This window comes from Helianthus annuus, chromosome 11 (genome assembly GCF_002127325.2).
Source record: "Helianthus annuus cultivar XRQ/B chromosome 11, HanXRQr2.0-SUNRISE, whole genome shotgun sequence".
Classification (NCBI taxonomy): Eukaryota; Viridiplantae; Streptophyta; class Magnoliopsida; order Asterales; family Asteraceae; genus Helianthus; species Helianthus annuus.
Window position 1 is genome coordinate 144,562,386 of NC_035443.2, and position 20,641 is coordinate 144,583,026.

At 37.0% G+C, this 20,641-nt stretch overlaps 2 protein-coding genes and 1 pseudogene across 2 annotated transcripts; 2 read left to right on the forward strand and 1 right to left on the reverse strand.

The window, feature by feature from the left end:
- The first annotated feature begins 3,529 nt into the window (after positions 1–3,529).
- LOC110883094 lies at positions 3,530–4,802 on the forward strand. The gene is made up of 2 exons (XM_022130943.1): positions 3,530–3,860; positions 4,297–4,802. Exons 1-2 carry the CDS (start codon positions 3,530–3,532, stop codon positions 4,800–4,802), a joined length of 837 nt encoding a protein of 278 aa, XP_021986635.1.
- A 1,789-nt stretch (positions 4,803–6,591) lies between these two features.
- LOC110886267 (non-specific lipid-transfer protein-like protein At2g13820) lies at positions 6,592–8,004 on the forward strand. The gene is made up of 2 exons (XM_022134042.2): positions 6,592–6,982; positions 7,627–8,004. The coding sequence occupies exons 1-2, from the start codon at positions 6,652–6,654 to the stop codon at positions 7,815–7,817; spliced, it is 522 nt and encodes a 173-aa protein (XP_021989734.1). The 5' UTR covers positions 6,592–6,651; the 3' UTR covers positions 7,818–8,004.
- Positions 8,005–16,871: 8,867 nt separating this feature from the next.
- Positions 16,872–20,312, reverse strand: LOC118484096 (annotated as a pseudogene).
- Positions 20,313–20,641: the final 329 nt, after the last annotated feature.

Below are 20,641 nucleotides of genomic sequence, written 5' to 3' on the forward strand. Positions count from 1 at the left end.
TTTCTTCGGTCCAAGTTTGCTAGCCTTCGCTTTTTCTTCGTCCTTTTTCCCCTTTCCCTTATTGCCATTAGAGGATTGCCCATGCTCAACCAAATTTGCGCTAGTAGAGTTTGCGCATGGCTGCCTTTTTGGGCAATTCTATTGTCCTCTTCAATCCTAAGACGAACAACAAAATCCTCTATAGTCATCTCCTTCCGTTTGTGTTTAAGATAATTCTTAAAATTCACCCAACCAGGAGGTAACTTTTCAATCATCGCTGCCACTTGGAATGTCTCGCTAAGTGTCATGCCTTCCGCAAAGATGTCATGTAGTATAATTTGCAATTCTTGGACTTGATTCATAACTGTTTTAGAATTAAACATTTTGAATTCCAAAAAACGGGCTACCACAAATTTCTTTGTGCCAGCATCCTCCGTTTTGTACTTCTTGTCCAAGTCATCCCAAAGGTCTTTGAAAGTCTTGACGTTGTAGTACACATTATACAATGCATCCGACAAGCCATTTAACAAATAGCCATGACATATGAAATCCGAATGCTTCCATGCATCTACCGCGCACTGTCTTTGTGCTTCGGTCTCCCCTTCCACAGGTTGGGGAGCGGTTTCAGTTAAGAACCTTGCAAGGTTCATGGTGGTCAGGTAGAAGAACATCTTCTGCTGCCACCTTTTGAAGTGTAGGCCCGAGAACTTCTCGGGTCGTTCAGCGTGATTGGCCACTGTGGACGCTCCCACAGTTATGGCATTCAAGGTTGTTCCCGTCACAACATTCGTGTTGTTGTTAACGTTGACATTTTCGGTCGACATTCTGAAAAATTAAAACTTAAAGTTTTTAGTCCAAAATTCTGTTTTACACAATAAAAACAGAAGTAAACAACTAAATTTTAATATTACCACAAATTTACTGTTTCGGCTTCTAAGTCCAACTTTGAAGACCAGAAACAGAAAATTTTTAAATATTAGAACTTACTGTTTGGCTTCCAAGTCCAACTTTGAAGACCAAGACAGAAAGTTTTTAGCAATTTTTAGGACAAATTCTGAAGGTAAACAGAACAGTTTTCAACCAAAGTCGCTCCTTTGAAGATGAAAACTAAAAAAAATCTGTTTTTAAAACACAAACTAAGTGAAACAAAACTGGTTTGAATCACCAAACAGAATCATTTTGATTACACGAACGGTGTTTTAAAATTTGTTTTAAGATTGCAGGAACCGTTCACGTAATTAAATAAAATAAACAAACTTTATTACTGATTACAATACAAAGAAAGCTGGAAAATAAAAATACTATTACAACTGAAATAAACAAATACAAGAATTGGAGTAGAAGCAGAAAGTCTGAGTCACGTGTACACACGCTTCCCTTAAAACAAATTTCGAGTCTCCTAGGAGTACTCGTTTTGTTTCCCAGGGTACAACAGCCGAAGCAGCGTACTGCCGGAGTTGGCCTACAACCCGAAGGTTACCTTGAAACTGCAAAAGAAAGATCAGGAAAAACTGTAGAGAGAAAATGAATTTGCTGTTGTGTTTCTCGTGTAATATGCAGCTGGGTATGGAGCTGTATTTATACAGCTCCTAATTCGAAACAGTCAAAAGGAATTAAAGGAGGAGTTTATATTGCATTAAACGTCTTCAATGCAATTTAATACGTCATTTAATTCGCAGTTAAAACCGTTTGACTCGTCAGTTTCGAGTGCTGAACTGAAACTACTTCGTCACTAAATGCTGGAAGCTCATGCGCGCGCGCAAGACACACTAGTGCGCGCGCGTCCTTGCGCGCGCAGGTCTGCACGCTCATGCGCGCTGCGTCCTTTTGGCTCACTGCCATGCGCGCCTGGACACGTCACCTGTGAGCCTATACGAGCACGCCACACAGTCGCGCCGTATTGGCTCACTCTGGTGTGCCGCGCAAGACACATCAGGACCCATGCACCATGCGCGCAACCGCACGCCTTCATGCCACATGTACTCGCGCGCGGAGTGCCACGTCACGCGCCTCGAATCTGCATGCCACTTCAACCACTTGGTCCGTGCAGCCCCTGTGATCCACCACGCGCACGTGGTAAAAAATACAAAGGCGGCTCGCGGCGATGCGAGTGTGCAAAGTGCGCCATCAAAGCGCTAAATTGCGCCTCATCGCCCACGCCACGCGCACGCGCGCGAGTGCGAGTGCGAGGCACCCTTCGCGAGTACACTTAGTGTGTGCTTCCATGAAAAAATAAGGATGGAGAGTTCCCACTTAAATACTCATTTAAGTTTCATCTCTCCTCCGATGTGGGACAAGGTGCTACTTTCCCATTTGTTTCAGCATTCAATGTTTCAAACACCCAACTTTGAGCATCGATATTTCATTCATCTTAGCTACGTTTTGGACGTCGTTTAGTTCGTTGCGAAACTCTTCTGACATAGAACACAAACCCACAAATAAATATATAAAACCCGCTCATTTTCTTATATTTATTTCTAGTCCAAAATAGGAAAAAATCATTTTCCTATATTTGTGAAAAATGCTATTTTCACCAATTTTTCCAACAGAAGCTTGAATGTATTCGGAATCGCATCAAGGAATGGAGGAAGGAGATGATTGAGAAGGAAGGGGAGGCGGTGGTGGGTGCACTGGAAGAGATCGAGTTATTGGAAACAACCCTTGAATCTAGAGAATTATCCGAAGAGGTGGAGTGGGTATATATCGAGAATAAAAGGGTCATTAGGGAGGCAGAAGAAAATAAAGCTAAAGACATTAGGCAAAGATCGAGGATCCGCTGGGCTAAAGATGGCGATGAAAACTCTAAATATTTCCATGCTATGATTAATTGCAGGAAAGCTTGTAATGTGATTCATGGGTTAGATGTGTGAGGCAGATGGGTGTCAAAACCCACCCTAGTCAGAAAGGAGGTCCTTAGGTTTTTTATGAGTAGGTTCATATAGACTGCCCGGATCGATCGCGTGTGATATGCTATGGGTTGAAAAAATTGAATGTTCAGGATGCTTCGGGGTTGGTGGGTCGGTTCTCGCGGGTAGAAATAAAAGAAGCGGTTTTCGATTGCGGAGATGATCGCACCCTGGGTCCGGACGGGTTTAATTTCCGCTTTATTAAACATTTCTAGAGGTTTTTTGAGGAAGATTTTGATAAGTTGATGACCGCCTTTTTTTAATTCAGCCTCTATCAGTCGTGGGTGTGGATCCTCTTTTATCGCTTTAATTCCGAAATGTAGGGATCCCGCTAGCCTGAACGACTATCGGCCCATCAGTCTTGTCGGGGTTATAGACAAAACGATTTCTAAGATCCTAGCGAACCGATTGAAGAAGGTTCTTGGAACGTTCATATCAGAATCTCAGTCGGCGTTTCTCAGTGGGAAGTACATCCTCGATGGCCCTTTAATGATAAATGAATTGAGCGCCTAGATCAAGAGTCATAAAAAGAAGGCCTTTTTCTCAAGATCGACTTTGAAAAGGCATATGACAACATTAGTTGGAGGTTCGTGGTTGATATTTTTGGCCAAATGGGTTTTCCGGATAAATGGTGTCAATCAATTATGGGGATTCTTTCTTCGGCTCGCTCGTCGGTTCTTGTAAACGGGTCTCCAACTTTCGAATTTCAATGTGGAAAAGGTATGAGACAAGGTGACCCGATATCCCCGTTTTTATTCATTGTCACTATGGAAGCGTTATCTTACATATTTGACAAAGCTTGTGAGGCCAGGGTTATGGACGACATTCGTCTCCCGAATTACGGTCCTCTCCTTTCGCACTTGCTTTACGCAGACGATGCTATCATCCTTGGTGAGTGGTCTAGAGGGAATGTTGAGAATGTGGTTAGAATTCTTAGAAGCTTTTATGTGTGCTCGGGTCTTCGTATCAACCTTGGTAAGTCTAATCTGTACGGGCTAGGGTATCTAACACGGAAGTGGAGAGCATGGCTGCTTTAGTGGGTTGTACACCGGACAAGTTCCCGTTTAAGTATTTGGGATTGACAATCGGTACCAATATGAATCGTATTGTCAACTGGAGGCCTATTTATGACATTTTTGAAGAGCGCTTGTCGAGTTGGAAAGCATCTACTATTTCTATTGGCGGAAGGGTCACGCTAATTCAGTCGATGCTTGAAAGAGTTGCCAATTACTACTTTTCCATTTATAGAGCGTCGGCTAGAGTGATTCACGATCTCGAGGGTTATGTTAAAAGATTTCTTTGGGATGGTTCTACCGAGGCGAGAAAGACTCATTGGGTCGGGTGGGACAAAGTGGCGACCCCTAGGAAAGTGGGGGTTTGGGCCTTAATAAATTGAGATCCATTAATACAGCCCTTTTAGCGAAATGGGGATGGCGCTTCAAGACCGAAAAAGAGAACTTATGGGTTAAGGTGATCTCAGCGATTCATACAGGAGGTTCCAAATGGGATTTTTTTCCGGTCAAAAAGACTACTGGGGGGGGTTGGCAAAACATCATCTCTGTTATCAACAAACCAGGTGCCGAAAATCTGCCGATCAGGAACTTCTTCAAAGGGGTTATTGGAAAGGGGGAGGATATTAGTTTCTGGCTTGACCCGTGGCTCACGGATCAACCACTGAAAATGTGTTACCCAAACCTTTTTCAATTGGAAGTGGTTAAAAATTGCTCGGTTAAAAACAGATTGGAGAGGCAAGGGTTGTGGTTATGGAGATCTGACCCAAACACTGAAGAGGATCTGTCGGAAATGGGTAATCTCCGCAATAAACTGCTCGATATATCGCTTTCCAATCGGTCCAACTCGTGGCGTTGGCTCGGGACAGATCTGGGTCTTTCTCTGTTGGTTCCGTTAAGAAACTGATTATTGATAGCAGTGATTTCAGTGGTCGGTTCGTCATGGAGTGGAGCAAGTGGGTTCCTCTTAAGTGTAACGTCTTTGCTTGGAGGGCGGGTCTCTATAGGATCCCTACTATCGGTGCTTTAATCAGGAGAGGCATTCCTATCGACAATGAGGCTTGTTCTTTCTGTAATTCTGCCGATGAATCTATCAATCACATTTTCTCAGCATGCATTGTTTCGACGGTCCTTTGGCAGAAAATCAGCGCTTGGTGCAGGATCCCAAATGTCTTCGCGTTTTCCTTCAGAGATCTCCTAGACATTCACAATCATAGCGGAAAACGACAAGGGAAAAAGATGCTCTTCTCGGAATTATAGTGGTCTCGTGTTGGTGCCTTTGGAAGGCAAGGAATGACCTGAGGTTCTAGGGTAAGCAGGCAAAGGTACAAGATATTTTTAGTGAGGTGCAAACGCTCGGGTTTCTTTGGTTCAAAAGTAGGTCCAAGTATAATTCGATTAATTGGTTGGATTACTGTAAATTTGTAAATATGTAGTTCCCTTTTTTCTGGTCGCCTCGGTTTTCGGGGTCGGCTTGCTGTTTTTTAATGAAGTAAACCTTTCATAAAAAAAAAAACTATATAAACGACTGCCACGTGTGGATTATGAAAACCTAAAAACAGACACTGTTCTTAAGCGCTTTCAACTTTTGGTATTATATAATGTTTTGTTTTTATTAATGAGGTATTGGGCTTATCAAATGGAAGTGCTGCTAATAGGCTCAAGCTTTGGATTCAGTTTAAAGAGATTGTAGCTGGGCTATTGGTTTGAGCTGATTATTTAACCATTGGATTCAAGCTTTGCGTGTGTGTATAGCCTATCAAACTAATAAAAAGGAATTTGTTTATAGAGTTTGGTGGTTAGTTAACTGATTCCATTTGGTTGGTTAACAAGCAGATCATCTAAATACCTAATTAGTAATTACATCAGATTTGGTCCCATCCTATAGCCAAGAAAAACTCAAACACAAAAACATATATCGTTATAGTGGAATTCAATGAAAATTATTAAATTTGTAGGAACAAAACAAAACCATATTTAAGACTTTTCTTTATATTTTAATTGGTAGTAGTTGAGATGCAAGTCTCGTGTCACTTCTATGATCAAAAGTCGAATGATAACATGTTTTACGTTTGCAGGTTGATAGGCTGAGAATGGCATGAACCTCAAAATTTATTATAACACGATCTTGAAAATCATATTAGACAAACATATGAATCCGAATACAACATACTTATACACGGATTGACAAGAATACAACTGTTTAACTCCAAATTTAATTCATTCTTAAATTATTTTTTACAAATGGTGCTCTAAATGCAATTTACAACAACAAATACGTATGAGCAGAGTCCATTCAAACTATAAAACCTAATGTTATTTTCTATTTATGTTTTTAAATTGTGGAATATGATACCCAACTAGTTTAAACTATGGCATAAAGCATATATTTTTTAGAATGTTATAAATCAAAAGGTCAACCTAAGTACCCGCCAGGTTGACCCGAACACAACCAGCTTAGCTAACTGCATATGTACATTAGACCCGAAACTGACCTGGACCCGTTTAGACCACCTAAACCCACATATCTTAATTATCTAGTGATTCTTGTTTCAATACTACACATTTCCCTTTGCATATCTTTTTGTAGCTATTAGCTAATATTATAAAATAGGATAAGTAGGTTACCTATATATAGAACCAAAAAACCTGCATACTCTCATCCAAAACCTCAAAGTCAAATTATCTTCTTCAACCCAAATTACACACAAAAAAAAAAAAAAAAAAAAGAAAAAAAAAAAACACCAAAATCCCAAATGGCACGATATCAAAAAACCAACACAATCTTAATGATCCTAGTGATCACAATGGCTGCCCTATATGGAAGCTCAATGGCTCAATCTTCAAGTTGCACAAGTGTTTTAGTTAGTTTGTCTCCATGCCTAAACTACATTTCGGGCAACACATCGACACCATCATCAGGATGCTGCACCCAACTGGCTAGCGTGGTCCGGTCACAGCCACAGTGCCTGTGTCAAGTTCTTAATGGCGGTGGCTCGTCTTTGGGGCTTAATATTAACCAAACTCAGGCTCTTGAGTTGCCTAAGGCTTGCAATGTCCAGAAACCACCAACCAGTCAATGCACTGGTAATGATCTAAACATTTAGTTACCGTATTTTTATTCAAACTATTGTCACATGATAAATACATGTCGAATTCAAATTTTGATACTACAATATTGTGATACAATTTGAAATGATCCAGAGGTGATCTCAAGTGTTAAGAAAAGTCAACTGGTGATTTATGATATGTTCTAAAAGTCCACACTTTAGTTGATCCAAATATGTTATATGTCAAAATGGGCGGGTGGGCTATGTAACACAGTCAAACGGGTAATATTTTGTACCTCTCATAAGGGTCGGGTTTAACATACACTTTTTATTCATAAAAGTATTTTTGAAATTTGTAGTGAGTCAAATATGCTAAAATAATTATATTATTTATAAACTTCCTAAAAAAACCAGACTAAAAGGTTTTGTACATTTAACATACACTATGAGGCTATGAGCAACTTTCACGGTTGACCCATATCCTTTTCAACTAATTTTTACTTTACATGTCTCACCCGTTTTAGATAAACATAACCCAAAATACCAAATCAATTAATTCATAGCTAAATGAGTCAAATTTTTAAGCTCTAGTTTAGAAAACATTCATTAGTTTGCATTTTCAAAACCAACCAACTACAATTTATAAACTTATTCATTGTTCTGTGTTTTCAAATTGGGCAGCTGCTTCTCCAACCAACTCTCCTTCAGGAACAACACCTTCTTCGTCTCCAGGATCCCCTTCAGGTACAGGCACTGAAACAAAGACCGTGCCATCTACAGATAATGGTTCTTCAGATGCAACTTCAATAAGATTCACAACCATTCCTATAATATTTTTGATATTTGTTGCCACATATGCCATGGCGTTCTAAGTTATTAACCATTATATTGGGCAACATTATGTTATTGTCCATGATATTCACTTTTTTTTTGTTTTCTTTCTTTTTTTTTTTTGTGTGATAGTTTTGTCAGTTTATATGTGGGACATGCTATGTATGAAATTCTTTATGGTCAGTATTTGTATTGTTTTGAATAAATAAGATATTTTTTTATATAATCTTATGAACTTCATGTGAACCTAATGTTGGGGAATATCTAAAATAAACGAATGCTTGGATAATCTAAGAGTCGTGTACGACATTTTCTAATTGAAACAATTTGACGGCTCCCTCGAACTTTTCAAGCGTGCATTCCACACTCTCTTAACTTGTTTGATGTATATTATGATACACTTAGATTAACAAGTCAATCCAATTACACTAAAATAATCAACACCTAGGCCTGAAAGGAAGTTTTAATATCACAAATAAAATTATACTGCAAGAAACAATAAAAAAAAAATCAAACATGTAACTATTACGCGGATCAACAGTTTGTCTACATCAACATTGTTGTAGGACCCAACAAAAAATGACTAAAAAAGACCAGCAAAACACGGGTGTGCGAATTTGTAATCCAATGTGAAGTCAAGAGTCAGAATTCATATCTAAAAGATCAATGATGGATCAAGTTGAAATGAAGTCAACCTTAACCAAGAGCAAGTTAACTAGGTCAAACATAGATAATAACTGCCCTCCAAATCTCATCTGGATGCTTTATTTTTAAAGAAGAAAAAAGCTTGTGACCATATAACACTGTGTTAATAAGAAGAGCTATATACTATTTTGGTTGTTGTTATAGGAACATCATGATAACTTGCTAAAAAGTACTGTGTTTGACTCCAAAATGTCAACCCTGGTCATATTTTACTAATAAAAGATTTGAAGTTGAAAGCATTTGAAGATCTTGGCTTGAGACCTAATTTAGTAACAAATTTTTTAAATCTTAGTTAAACGACCAATCGGATTTTGAAGCTTTTGTTAACCACCATGACTGAAACCGAACTGATTCCCAAGCTTTGTTGAGTTAACTTGTCTACATAAACTAAAAAAATCAACCTTAAATAATAATTTATATTTTTTTATAAAAGCATAAAATCAACCTTAAATAATAATTTATATTTTTTTATAAAAGCATATAAAGTTATAAAGCCAAATATATTTGATAAAATAATATAGGCAAATTGGATTTAAATAATCCCAACTCACTGTTATTGGCCAATAATAATCCCAACTCATTTAATCACCAAAAATAATCCGAGCTATTCACTTTTGTTTGTAAAATACTCCCAGTTAAAAAAACACTAACTAGGTTAAAAATTTGTTGATGTGGCATCTGAGTTGGCCCTTTTAGCTGATGTGTCATATGACGTGGCAGTTGATGTGGCATTTTTTGATGACGTGGTAGCTGATGTGGCAGTCTACGTGGCATTTTTGATGACGTGGCAGCTGATGTGGCAGTCTACGTGGCATTTTTCGATTACGTGGCAACTGATGTGGCATGTGTCGTGGCAAGCCACATCAGCAAATTTTTAACCTAGTTAGTGTTTTTTTAACTGGGAGTATTTTACAAACAAAAGTGAATAGTTCGGATTATTATTGGTGATTAAATGAGTTGGGATTATTATTGGCCAATAACAGTGAGTTGAGATTATTTAAATCCAATTTGCCAATAATATAAACCTTGTTTTTACTACATGAAACAAGCTAATAAATAAACATTTAGATTTATTGAACTTACATTATAGACCATTAACCGATAATCGAGCTTCATAACCGATTAACCATAACTGAAGTTATGTTTCGGTTATGGTTAAAGAAATCCCATGACTGAAGCTATTGGTTATGGTTAAGGGTAAAAAAGCGGACCCAACCATAATATGTACACCCGTAAAATAACATTTCCAATGGATTACCATGAAAAGAGTTGTCGGTAAAATCTAAAATATTTCGTCAAAATTATGCTACACCAAAGAAGACTTTCCTGTATCCGATTATTGGCTGGTGAAGACTTGTTAGACATCTAAGAAGTCCCGTCAATAATCTTTTGCTAAGGTATCCGTCAAAAACCAAATTACTCATGCCCATTTTACGGACATACTTTCACCAACAAATTCTCATCGGTAACCACTTACACCGACAGATTATCCGACAGAAGTGTTCGTAGGTGATACCCCTTTGTTTTGTAGTGTTTGTGTATTTAATTAAATGCTCATAAAATCTTTGGTACGTATACAACCTATGTAAACAATAGGTATCAAAACTGAATGAACTCAAACCAAAGATTTTTAACTATGAAAAACGAATTAACAGGTATAACAATGAACTGAATAACAATCTCTCACCTCACTTCTCACCTGCAGATTATCAATACGATAATCTACACAAATAAACGACCTAATAGCACTCAGTGAAACAAAGAGATTCACTACACGAATGAAAACCCTAAATCGCTTACAGAAGAAGCAAGAACGAACCAGGGAGAATAAAAAATGCAGTTGCCTTTCTCAGAATCCCAAATCACCTTTTTATATGTGATCCAGGAAGATAAACGGATTCCGGGTAACCCGGAAAAATCGCTTACAGAAGAAGCAAGAACGAACCAGAGAGAATAAAAAATGCAGTTGCCTTTCTCAGAATCCCAAAGCACCTTTTTATATGTGATCCAGGAAGATAAACGGATTCCGGGTAACCCGGAAGCATTAATACACGCACATGAGCCTTTTGATGTCTTCAGCCTCTTAATATCTTCTAAGCCCAGCCCATGTATACTCAGCAACCCAGTCCATGTAGGCTAAGCAGCCCATACTCCTCAGCAATGACATCAGACATGTAACAAAAGAATTAAGCAATAAAAAATAAAAGTAAACCACAAGAAACTACTAAATGGAATTGAACACAAAGACGGACAAAATATACACATGATATTTTAACACCCCCCACAATTCCATTAACTAAACAAATCATACAACTTCAATTCCTGACATAAAACTTGATGATCTTTTCCTAACACTCCTTTTGTGAATATCTCAGCAATTTGTGTATCAGATTTTATGCCAACACACTTTATCACACCTTTTGCAATTAAATCTCGAAGAAAGAACAAGTCTAATTCGAAATGTTTGGTCCTATCATGGAAAATTGGATTTGCTGCTATAGATAAAGCAGCATTGTTATCACAAAACAGATTAATAGGAACTTCAACCGCAACCTTTAGCTCACTAAGTAAATTTTTTAACCAAATAGACTCACATGCAGCTGCACACATAGACCTGTATTCAACTGCTGATGACCTGGACAGTAGACTGTTTCTTACTTTTCCAAGATATTAAAGAGTTACCAAGAAGGACACAAAACCTAGTAACTGATTTCCTGGACATCAAACACTTTGCCCAGTCAGAGTCATAAAAAACTGTCAGATTAAATAAGTTATTTTTACTAAACAACTGTCCTTTCCCTGGAGAAGACTTAAGATATCTTAACAATCGAAAAGCAAGTTTTAAATGTCCATCATTAGGACTATGCATAAACTAACTTAATACATGCACTGCATATGAAATATCCGGCCTAGTGTGAGACATGTATATGAGTTTTCCTATTAACTGTTGATAACCAGTTATATTATCCAAGGGACCAGAGTTACTTTCAAGTAAAGTATTTACAACATGACTTTGTTCTATAGGTACACTAACAGGTTTACACCCAAGCATGCCATATTCAGTCAATAAATCAGTGCAATACTTCCTTTGAGACAAACAAATACCAGTTTCACAAGTCAACACTTCAATGCCTAAAAAGTATTGTAATAGACCTAAGTCTTTGATCAAGAATTTAGTTTTTAAACTTTGTTTTACACTTTCTATTTCAGAAAAGGAATTGCCAGTGATGACAATATCATCAACATAAACTAAAAGAATAATAAATACATCATCAACACTTTTAACAAACAAAGAGGTGTCACACTTGCTTTGTATAAACCCAGTATCAAGTAACACACCAACTAATTTCTCATTCCACATTCTAGGGGCTTGTTTAAGCCCGTATAATGACTTGTTCAGTTTACACACTTTAGACACATAATTTGACCCATAACCTTTAGGTAAAGACATAAAAACATCCTCATGTAAGTCACCATACAAGAAAGCATTATTCACATCTAATTGATACAAGTTCCAACCATTCTGCACAGCCAAAGTAATGATACACCTAACGGTTACTAATTTAACCACAGGAGAGAAAGTTTCTTCATAATCAATTCCCTCCTTTTGGCTAAACTCTTTAGCAACCAGCCTAGCCTTATATCTTTCTACTTCACCATTTGATTTATACTTAATTTTATAAATCCATTTGCAACCCACAATATTTTTATTTTTAGGTCTGTCAACAACATCCCAAGTGTGATTTCTATGCAAAGCCTGAATCTCATCATTCATTGCAGAAACCCAGCTGGGATCTTGGACAACCTCTTTATAATTTTTAGGGTCAACAGCCTTAGAAAGAACAGAGACAAAGTATTTATTTTCACATGAAAGTTTAGAAAAATTAACCACTTTCTCAATACCATATTTAACCTTCCCTTCCAAAACAAAATCATTTAATTTCGTTGGTAAACTAGATGTCCTAGAAGACCTCCTAGGAAGAATAGATGTCTCAGAACCACCTGTGTCACCCTTAGAAGGAATTTCGACTTCATCTATGATACTCACATGTTCTGCTCTATCAGCAGACTCTTGAACCTCATCAGACAGCTGAGCACTAGTCTCAACATTAAAGGTATCAAGATTCACTGATTGCTGAACATCCTGTGTTCTCACATCAGTCTCACCTTGACCCCCCTTTCATCATAGGGATCCTCCACAGTTTGAAAAGGTTTGGGTTCTAAGTTTTCATACAAGTCAAAAAAATTTAGAGCATTAATGTCTTTAGTAGGATTACAATTATAATTATCAAAAACAGATTGTTCCTTAAAAGGAAAAATGGTTTCATAAAATTTCACATCCCTTGAAAAAACAATAGATCTTGAATCAAGACTAAACAATTTATACCATTTTTTCTCAAGAAAGTATCCTATAAAGACACATTTTTCTGCTCTACTTTTCAATTTGTCATTTTCATTTAAAACTGTATAAAAACATAAGCACCCAAACACTCTAAGATGATCCAAGAAGGGTTTAAATTTATACACTACTTCATATGGTGTCTTTCCAGCAAGCACAGAGGATGGAGTCCTATTAATAAGATAGGCAGCAGTTAAAACACACTCATTCCAAAACCTAACAGGTAAGTTACTTTGAAAAAGTAAAGCTCAAGTAACATTCAACAAGTGCCTATGCTTTCTCTCAGCAATACCATTTTGTTGAGGAGTACAGGCACATGAAGTTTGATGAACTATTCCCAACTGACTGCAAAACTGACTCATTTGATTGTTTACAAATTCTGAGCCATTATCACTTCTGAAACATTTCACTGTTTGTTTAAACTGAGTTACGATAATATTAACAAAATGTCTTATATTTTCAAAAACTTCAGTTTTATTTTTCATAAGACACACCCAAACAGCCCTGGAATAGTCATCAACAATGGTCAAAAAATACTTGTGACCTTCCCTACTAGCAATCCTATAAGGACCCCATACATCCAAGTGAACCAGTTCTCCTAACTGAGAACTCTTATGTTCACTTAAAGGAAAGGGCTCCCTATGTTGCTTAGCCCTATGGCATACATCACACGGGCCATGATCAACCACAGTTGAAATGTTTAAAGTATCTTTAAACATTTTAATGGCTTGATCAGCAGGGTGTCCTAATCTAGAATGCCACAGCTTATACACAGAAGCATTAAAATTAGACACATTAGACACAACAGCATTACCACACATGTATAAACGTTGCAGTTGACTACCAATCACCAGGATTTTCCCTGTTAACAAGTCTTGTATATAACACTTATGTTCATCAAACTCAACAAATAATTTATTATCCCTGGCTAATTTATGAACAGAAATTAGATTAACACTATATTCAGGGACAACAAACACATCATGCAATATTATACCATCAGCTAATTTAAATGTTCCAATCTTAGTTACATAAGCATTAGTCCCATTAGGATGCTTTACTTGTATTTTAAGATTAGAAACATCAATATAATTAGTTAAATTTGTATCTGATTTAACCATGTGATTATTAGCCCCTGAATCTATTATCCAACCTGAACCTATACCCACATCTTGACCGAAAGAATAATCAGGACAACTAAAAACAGTTGAACAGAACCACCCACCTGAAACGTTACAGCTCTGTGATGATTTAGGAGTTCTGTCATTAATCAAACTGAGTAACTTAGTCAATTGATCAGCAGTTAAAGTAGTAATGGGAACACTTGACTCATCAACCTTAGAACTATTACTAGAACTATTTTTCTTACCTTGATTCCCTCTTGGTGGTTTTATCCAAGAGGGATATCCAATTATCTCAAAACATTTCTCAATAGTATGGCCTACCTTATTACAGTGAGTACACTTTAAGTTTTGATTTAAAACTTTGTTATTTTTCTTAAACTCAACTGACGGACTGATTTTAGACACAAAAGATATGTTAGGGTTTTTCTTATTACCACCGCTATAGTTTCTATGAGATTCCTCTCTAGAAACTACAGCAAAAGCCTCTTTAACAGTAGGCAATGTTTCTTTCATCAAGAGATTAGTTCTAACCCCTTGATACACATTATCCAAACCCATTAGAAACTGCATTAATTTTATCGTATGATTAACATCATTGAACTCCTTAGCAGCATTACAAGAACATGTAGGCAGTTGCAAAATCTGATCTAGTTGACCCCACATAGCATTCAACTTATGGTAGTATTCAGACACACTAGACCCATTTTAACTAAATGAATCAATTTTTTGATACAAGTCAAACACCACAGATCCATCAACTTTGTTATAAGTTTCCTTTAAATCTGACCAAACATCACTAGGCAATTTAGAAAAGACATTACCCATATATAGCTCTTCATTAATTGAATTTAAGATCCAAGTTAAAACTATAGAGTTACATCTATCCCATTGCCTAGCAAGAATCTCATTATTTTCAGACTTAACACAACTTTTATCAATGAATCCCCATTTATTTTTTACTTGTAAAGCCAGTTGCATAGCATTAGACCAAATTGTGTAATTCTCAGAACCTTTAAGTTTAATGGAAACAATAGTCAAGTTACTAGAATCAGAAGGATGCAAGTATAAAGGATCACTTGCATCAAGTTTACTTACAAGTGTCTCAGGTGGTGGATCACTAGGACCAGAACCACCACTTGTGACAACTGGACCATCAACCATTATAACCCACAATCAAGAAGCAATAAGAAATAACAACAAGAAAGTTGCAACTATAAAGCACAAAAGAATCACAATAAAACAAATCCTAACAGGGTGAAACCTTGACAGGGACCAGATCAGAGGTTCATCACTCAAGGTACCTCTGCAAGCCTTATCAAGGGAGCCCGACAGACCTAGACACAATCTAAAAATCAGCAACAACAAGAACACAGAGAAAGGGAATCAAATAACAATCAGAACAGGAGTCAAATAACAAACAAGTAACAACTAGCAAATAAAATGCAACAGGATGTACCCTTCCTGTGTCCCAATCAAGACCGGCCCAACTAGTCCGGCAACAGAAATGCTTAAATGCAAGAACAGAAAAATAAAAGGAAGAAAATCAAGGAACGATCTCACCAGGGGGTGCGTATAACTCCTGCAAATCAGCCTTGCAGCCTTCACTTAGGGCTACAAGAAATGATTAGAAAACCAACAACTACACAGATCTGGTCAGTTTGCTTTATAACCTTCTAGGGTTATAAAGACCAAAACGAATCACTGCAACAGCACCACAAACCCTAGACTAGGGTTTCAATCCTTCAAGAACCCCAAATTTCTTCACTAAGCACACACTTCAAGAACAGAAAAAAAAACCCACTGAATCGGAGTTGATAGCTTTGTCACAGATACAAGATTGAAGAACCAAGATCCTGGACCCGGTAGACTGAATGAATCACCAAGCCTCCTTAGATCTTCTCGTAACTCCTCAGATCTAGACATATCTGACACAACCCAAACCCTAAGAGAAGGGATCTTCAAGAATACAACACAGATTTCGAGACACACGATTTTAACAGATCTGGAAACGGCAACTCGTGATCTACCAAGATCCCAGATGAACAGTATCGACAAGATCGAATCACACCGGAAACAAATTGGAAAGAACCCTAACCACAACAAGACCACAAGAGCTAATAAAGCTCTGATACCATGTAAACAATAGGTATCAAAACTGAATGAACTCAAACCAAAGATTTTTAACTATGAAAAACGAATTAACAGGTATAACAATGAACTGAATAACAATCTCTCACCTCACTTCTCACCTGCAGATTATCAATACGATAATCTACATAAATAAACGACCTAATAGCACTCAGTGAATCAAAGAGATTCACTACACGAATGAAAACCCTAAATCGCTTACAGAAGAAGCAAGAACGAACCAGAGAGAATAAAAAATGCAGTTGCCTTTCTCAGAATCCCAAAGCACCTTTTTATATGTGATCTAGGAAGATAAACGGATTCCGGGTAACCCAGAAGCATTAATACACGCACATGAGCCTTTTGATGTCTTCAGTCTCTTAATATCTTCTAAGCCTAGCCCATGTATACTCAGCAGCCCAGTCCATGTAGGCTAAGCATCCCATACTCCTCAGCAATGACATCAGACATGTAACAAAAGAATTAAGCAATAAAAAAATAAAAGTAAACCACAAGAAACTACTAAATGGAATTGAACACAAAGACGGACAAAATATACACATGATATTTTAACAACCTACCTGACATGTAGATTATGGACTAGTACCGAGCTATTGTTGGTCCTATTATGAACCATGTTTTTAATATACACTAGCTTTTAAAGATAAGTAGTTAAATAGTGAATCTGATTTAAAATCATAAGTAATCGTAGATAGTTGAAAAAGTAAAGAAAATGCATATCAATTTTTCAGTTTCTTGGATCTACCAAGTGAGATCCTGCCATATTTCAGTCCAACGTCCAATGTATGGTGAGTAGTGTTAAGCTCTCGTGGATTAACCAAGGGATAGTATTCTCCAACTGGCCCTTTCACTAGTAGTGAGCCATGGTTCCCCTTTTCAACCACCTTCCCTTTTTCCAAAACCACAATGGTGTCACAGTCTGTATGGTACTCAACAGATGTGCCACCACTACGCTGATACGACTCACCATCATGCGCTCAAGTGCCTCTTACACTATTTTTCCGATCGACTATCAAGTGCACTAGTGGCTTCGTCTAGTAACAAAATCTTGGGGTTTTTCAATATTGCAATGCGTTTTTTTTTACCTCCGGAGAGCTATATATACCCCTTGATTGTCGCACCAAGTACCGTACCCATCCTTTAAAACCTTTGAACAATATAAAATTATGAGCATTTGCTTCTTTTGCAGCCTCGACAATATCAACTTTCACTAACTTCCTTGGAAACACCATATATGATGTTTACACGTATTGTACTAGCAAAAAAGCATGGGCTCTTGGTAGTGGCGAAGCTTGAGATTTCCGACGGGGGTTGAAAACGTATATACCCAAAAAATTCTATAGAACCAAGGGGTCGAAAACGTATATACCCAAAAACTTCTATACGAAAACCACATATATTACACTACTAAGCAAAAAGTTCGGGGGGTCGGCCGCCCCTGGCCCCTTAATAACGCCCCTGGCTCTTGGCTCACCAGCCCGATAAATTCCTTATAGTGTTTAAATGGTATAACTTAATGTCTCTTCCATCAGATTTGACAGCACCTTTCATTGGGCCATATAAATGCTCGATTAACTAACTTATGATTGATTTCCTTGATCCATTTTGCCAAACCAAAGCAGTTGATTTTCAAGCTTCAACATTGATGGAGAACCTATTACACATACTCATATCAGGCCGAGCAGGGTAAGCGAGGTGAACAAGACATATCTCTACATGTCCTGTAATAGGCCTGTCAATGGATTGGATATTGATCCGTATCCAATCCAATCTGATCCATTTAAATCACTTATTGGATCATAAAAAATATCCACCAATCCATTAATTAATCCAATGGATCAATTCATTTATCCAATTAATTATATGGATCGATCCATGATCCATCCGGATCGATACATTACTAATTAAAAAAAAGGAGAAACAAACGGCACTCTCTCAAAATAGCATTTAGGGTTTCATCGTTTACAATCGTCGATCACTCAGCCTGCAATCGTCGATCTCACACCTCATCTTGTCTGCAATCATCGATCTCCACCATCTCCGTCCCACCTCCGTCGACCTCCAGTCCACCACAATCATCGTTTCATCGGAGACCCCAATTGCAGCCACCACACCGTTTGCAGCCACCACGACCGCTCGTAACTACCACGACCGCTCGCAACAACCACCACCGTAAGTCCTCTCAACTTCTCACACTTATTCAACAAATTTCTCGCTTATGTTTCGTTGATTCTAGATTCAATTGTGTAATTGATTACAATTCGTGATTTCCTTCGTTTTTTTTCATGCTTTGTTAGGTTTAAAATTGTTGATTCAATGTTTTATTTGATGTAAATTGTGTTTAGGTTTTGCTGAATATATTACCTCTGTTTCTTGATTCTTGATTTAATTGTGTAATTGTTTAAAGAAATGACGTTGTTTTTAATGTTTTGTTTGAAGAAATTAATTGCTTTTAACACATACAGTGCTCGTTTTGAAGTAACAAGTAGTAGCGTTTAGTGTAAGGGAAATGACGTTGATATACATATAACATACCTGATGAAACCAAACTGGCTGGTTTTGAAACCAGTTTCAAATCGTAAAAGGACTGATTCGGTTCGCTTTTAACCAGCTTCATCAGGGGGGTGAACCGGAACAATTGATGGTTTGTAGTATGATATACAATTGCATATATAGGAACTTTACATATAGAATCTCATTCATGGCTATAGAATTTATAGATTTTTTTTATTTTTTAGATTTTATTTATTTTTATTTATTTTTTTTATTTTTTTGATTTTTTATATTTTTTTTTGATTTTTTAGATTTTTTTTTGATTTTTTAGATTTTTTTATATGGATCGATCCGGATAATGATCCATCCATTTAAAATTACTTGGATATGGATCAGATCACGATCCATTATGTTGGATCATAGATCGGGTCATGATCCATTTAAGTTGGATCCTATGCAGTTAATGCGGAAAAATGTCGGTTATCGGTCAAGGACCGATATTTGAGATATCTGTTATCGCGATGAGATATCGGTAATTTATAATATCATACATAAATATATATATATATATATATATATATATATATATATATATATCTTATAAAAATATAATAATACTTCAAATTTCCAAAAAATACCTTAAGAATTAATTGGGCAAAGTCAAAATTTTCTGATTTTTAGGAATAGGCCCAAGTTTTAAGAATGAGCCCAATTTAAGAATGAGCCTAAGTTTTTAGAATGAGTCCAAGTTTTATAAATACTCACGTATGCATATTTACATCCACAAACTTCATCTGCCATAAGAAACCTTAAAAGTTATTACAGCCGTCATCCCCATATGTCTTGTTTCTTCTAGATCATCCACACCACACATCCATCTGTTGTCTTTCTTATCGATTGTTGATACAACCATAATTATGTAAAAATTGTAAAAGTTGTTGGTACAGCCTTCAATACCAGTGGCAGGATATAAAGAAAAATGTAAAAATTGGCCCAACCGAGTATCTCGGCGAGAAGACCGATATAATATATACAAAATATCGGCGATATATCGGTGTTTATCGCCGATATTATCGGTGGTCGAGATAAGACCGATATTACAAACCGATATTTTGAGCTAGGGCCGATAACCGATATATCGACGCTATAGCACCATATAGCGCCGAGATTAACTGCATAGGTTGGATCATTAATGGATCGGATCATGATCCAACCCATATCCATCCATTGACATGCCTATCCTGTAATGATCTCGAGCTTCTTACCATCATGACCCTCAGGATATATCAAAGTTTTACGGTCTAATGCTGTGAACACTGACTATACTCATAAAATCCTTTGGCTAGATCATTTTTCATGGTTCCAACATCCACAATGATTCTACCTGTGTTTATTAAAAAAAAACATCTGAAAAAATTATTTTGGCTCAAGATGACCATTGCTAATCAATTTCCCTCCATACCAAAAGCCTAGAGCCCAAGTATAACCCATAAGGCTTTGAGGAAACCCAAGCACAAATACTACATACCAAGCTTGCTTGATGCTTTCGGGAATTGGCGCTTTTTAGGTCCCTAAAATCATTTTAGTAATTCGTATTTGAGATTAGTGACAACTTCGACTGCAATCTTACTGCTTTCCTCATGTGATTTCAAAGCTTTTTGTGACATGTTTGTTTAGTAATTCGTATTTGAGATTAGAAGGAAGTGACAACTTGTTTGCTATAGTAGCTGAAGATCATCAATGTTTGAATTGTTGGAAATTTTGTGAAAATAGCATTTTTCACAAATATAGGAAAATGATTTTTTCCTATTTTAGACTAGAAATAAATATAATAAAATGAGCGGGTTTTATATATTTATTTGTGCGTTTGTGTTCTACGTTGGAAGGGCTTCGCAACGAACTAAACCACGTCCAAAACAGAGCTAAGATGAATAAGATATCGATGCTCAAAGTTTGGTGTTTGAAACTAGAATGCTGAAATAAGTGGGAAAGTGGC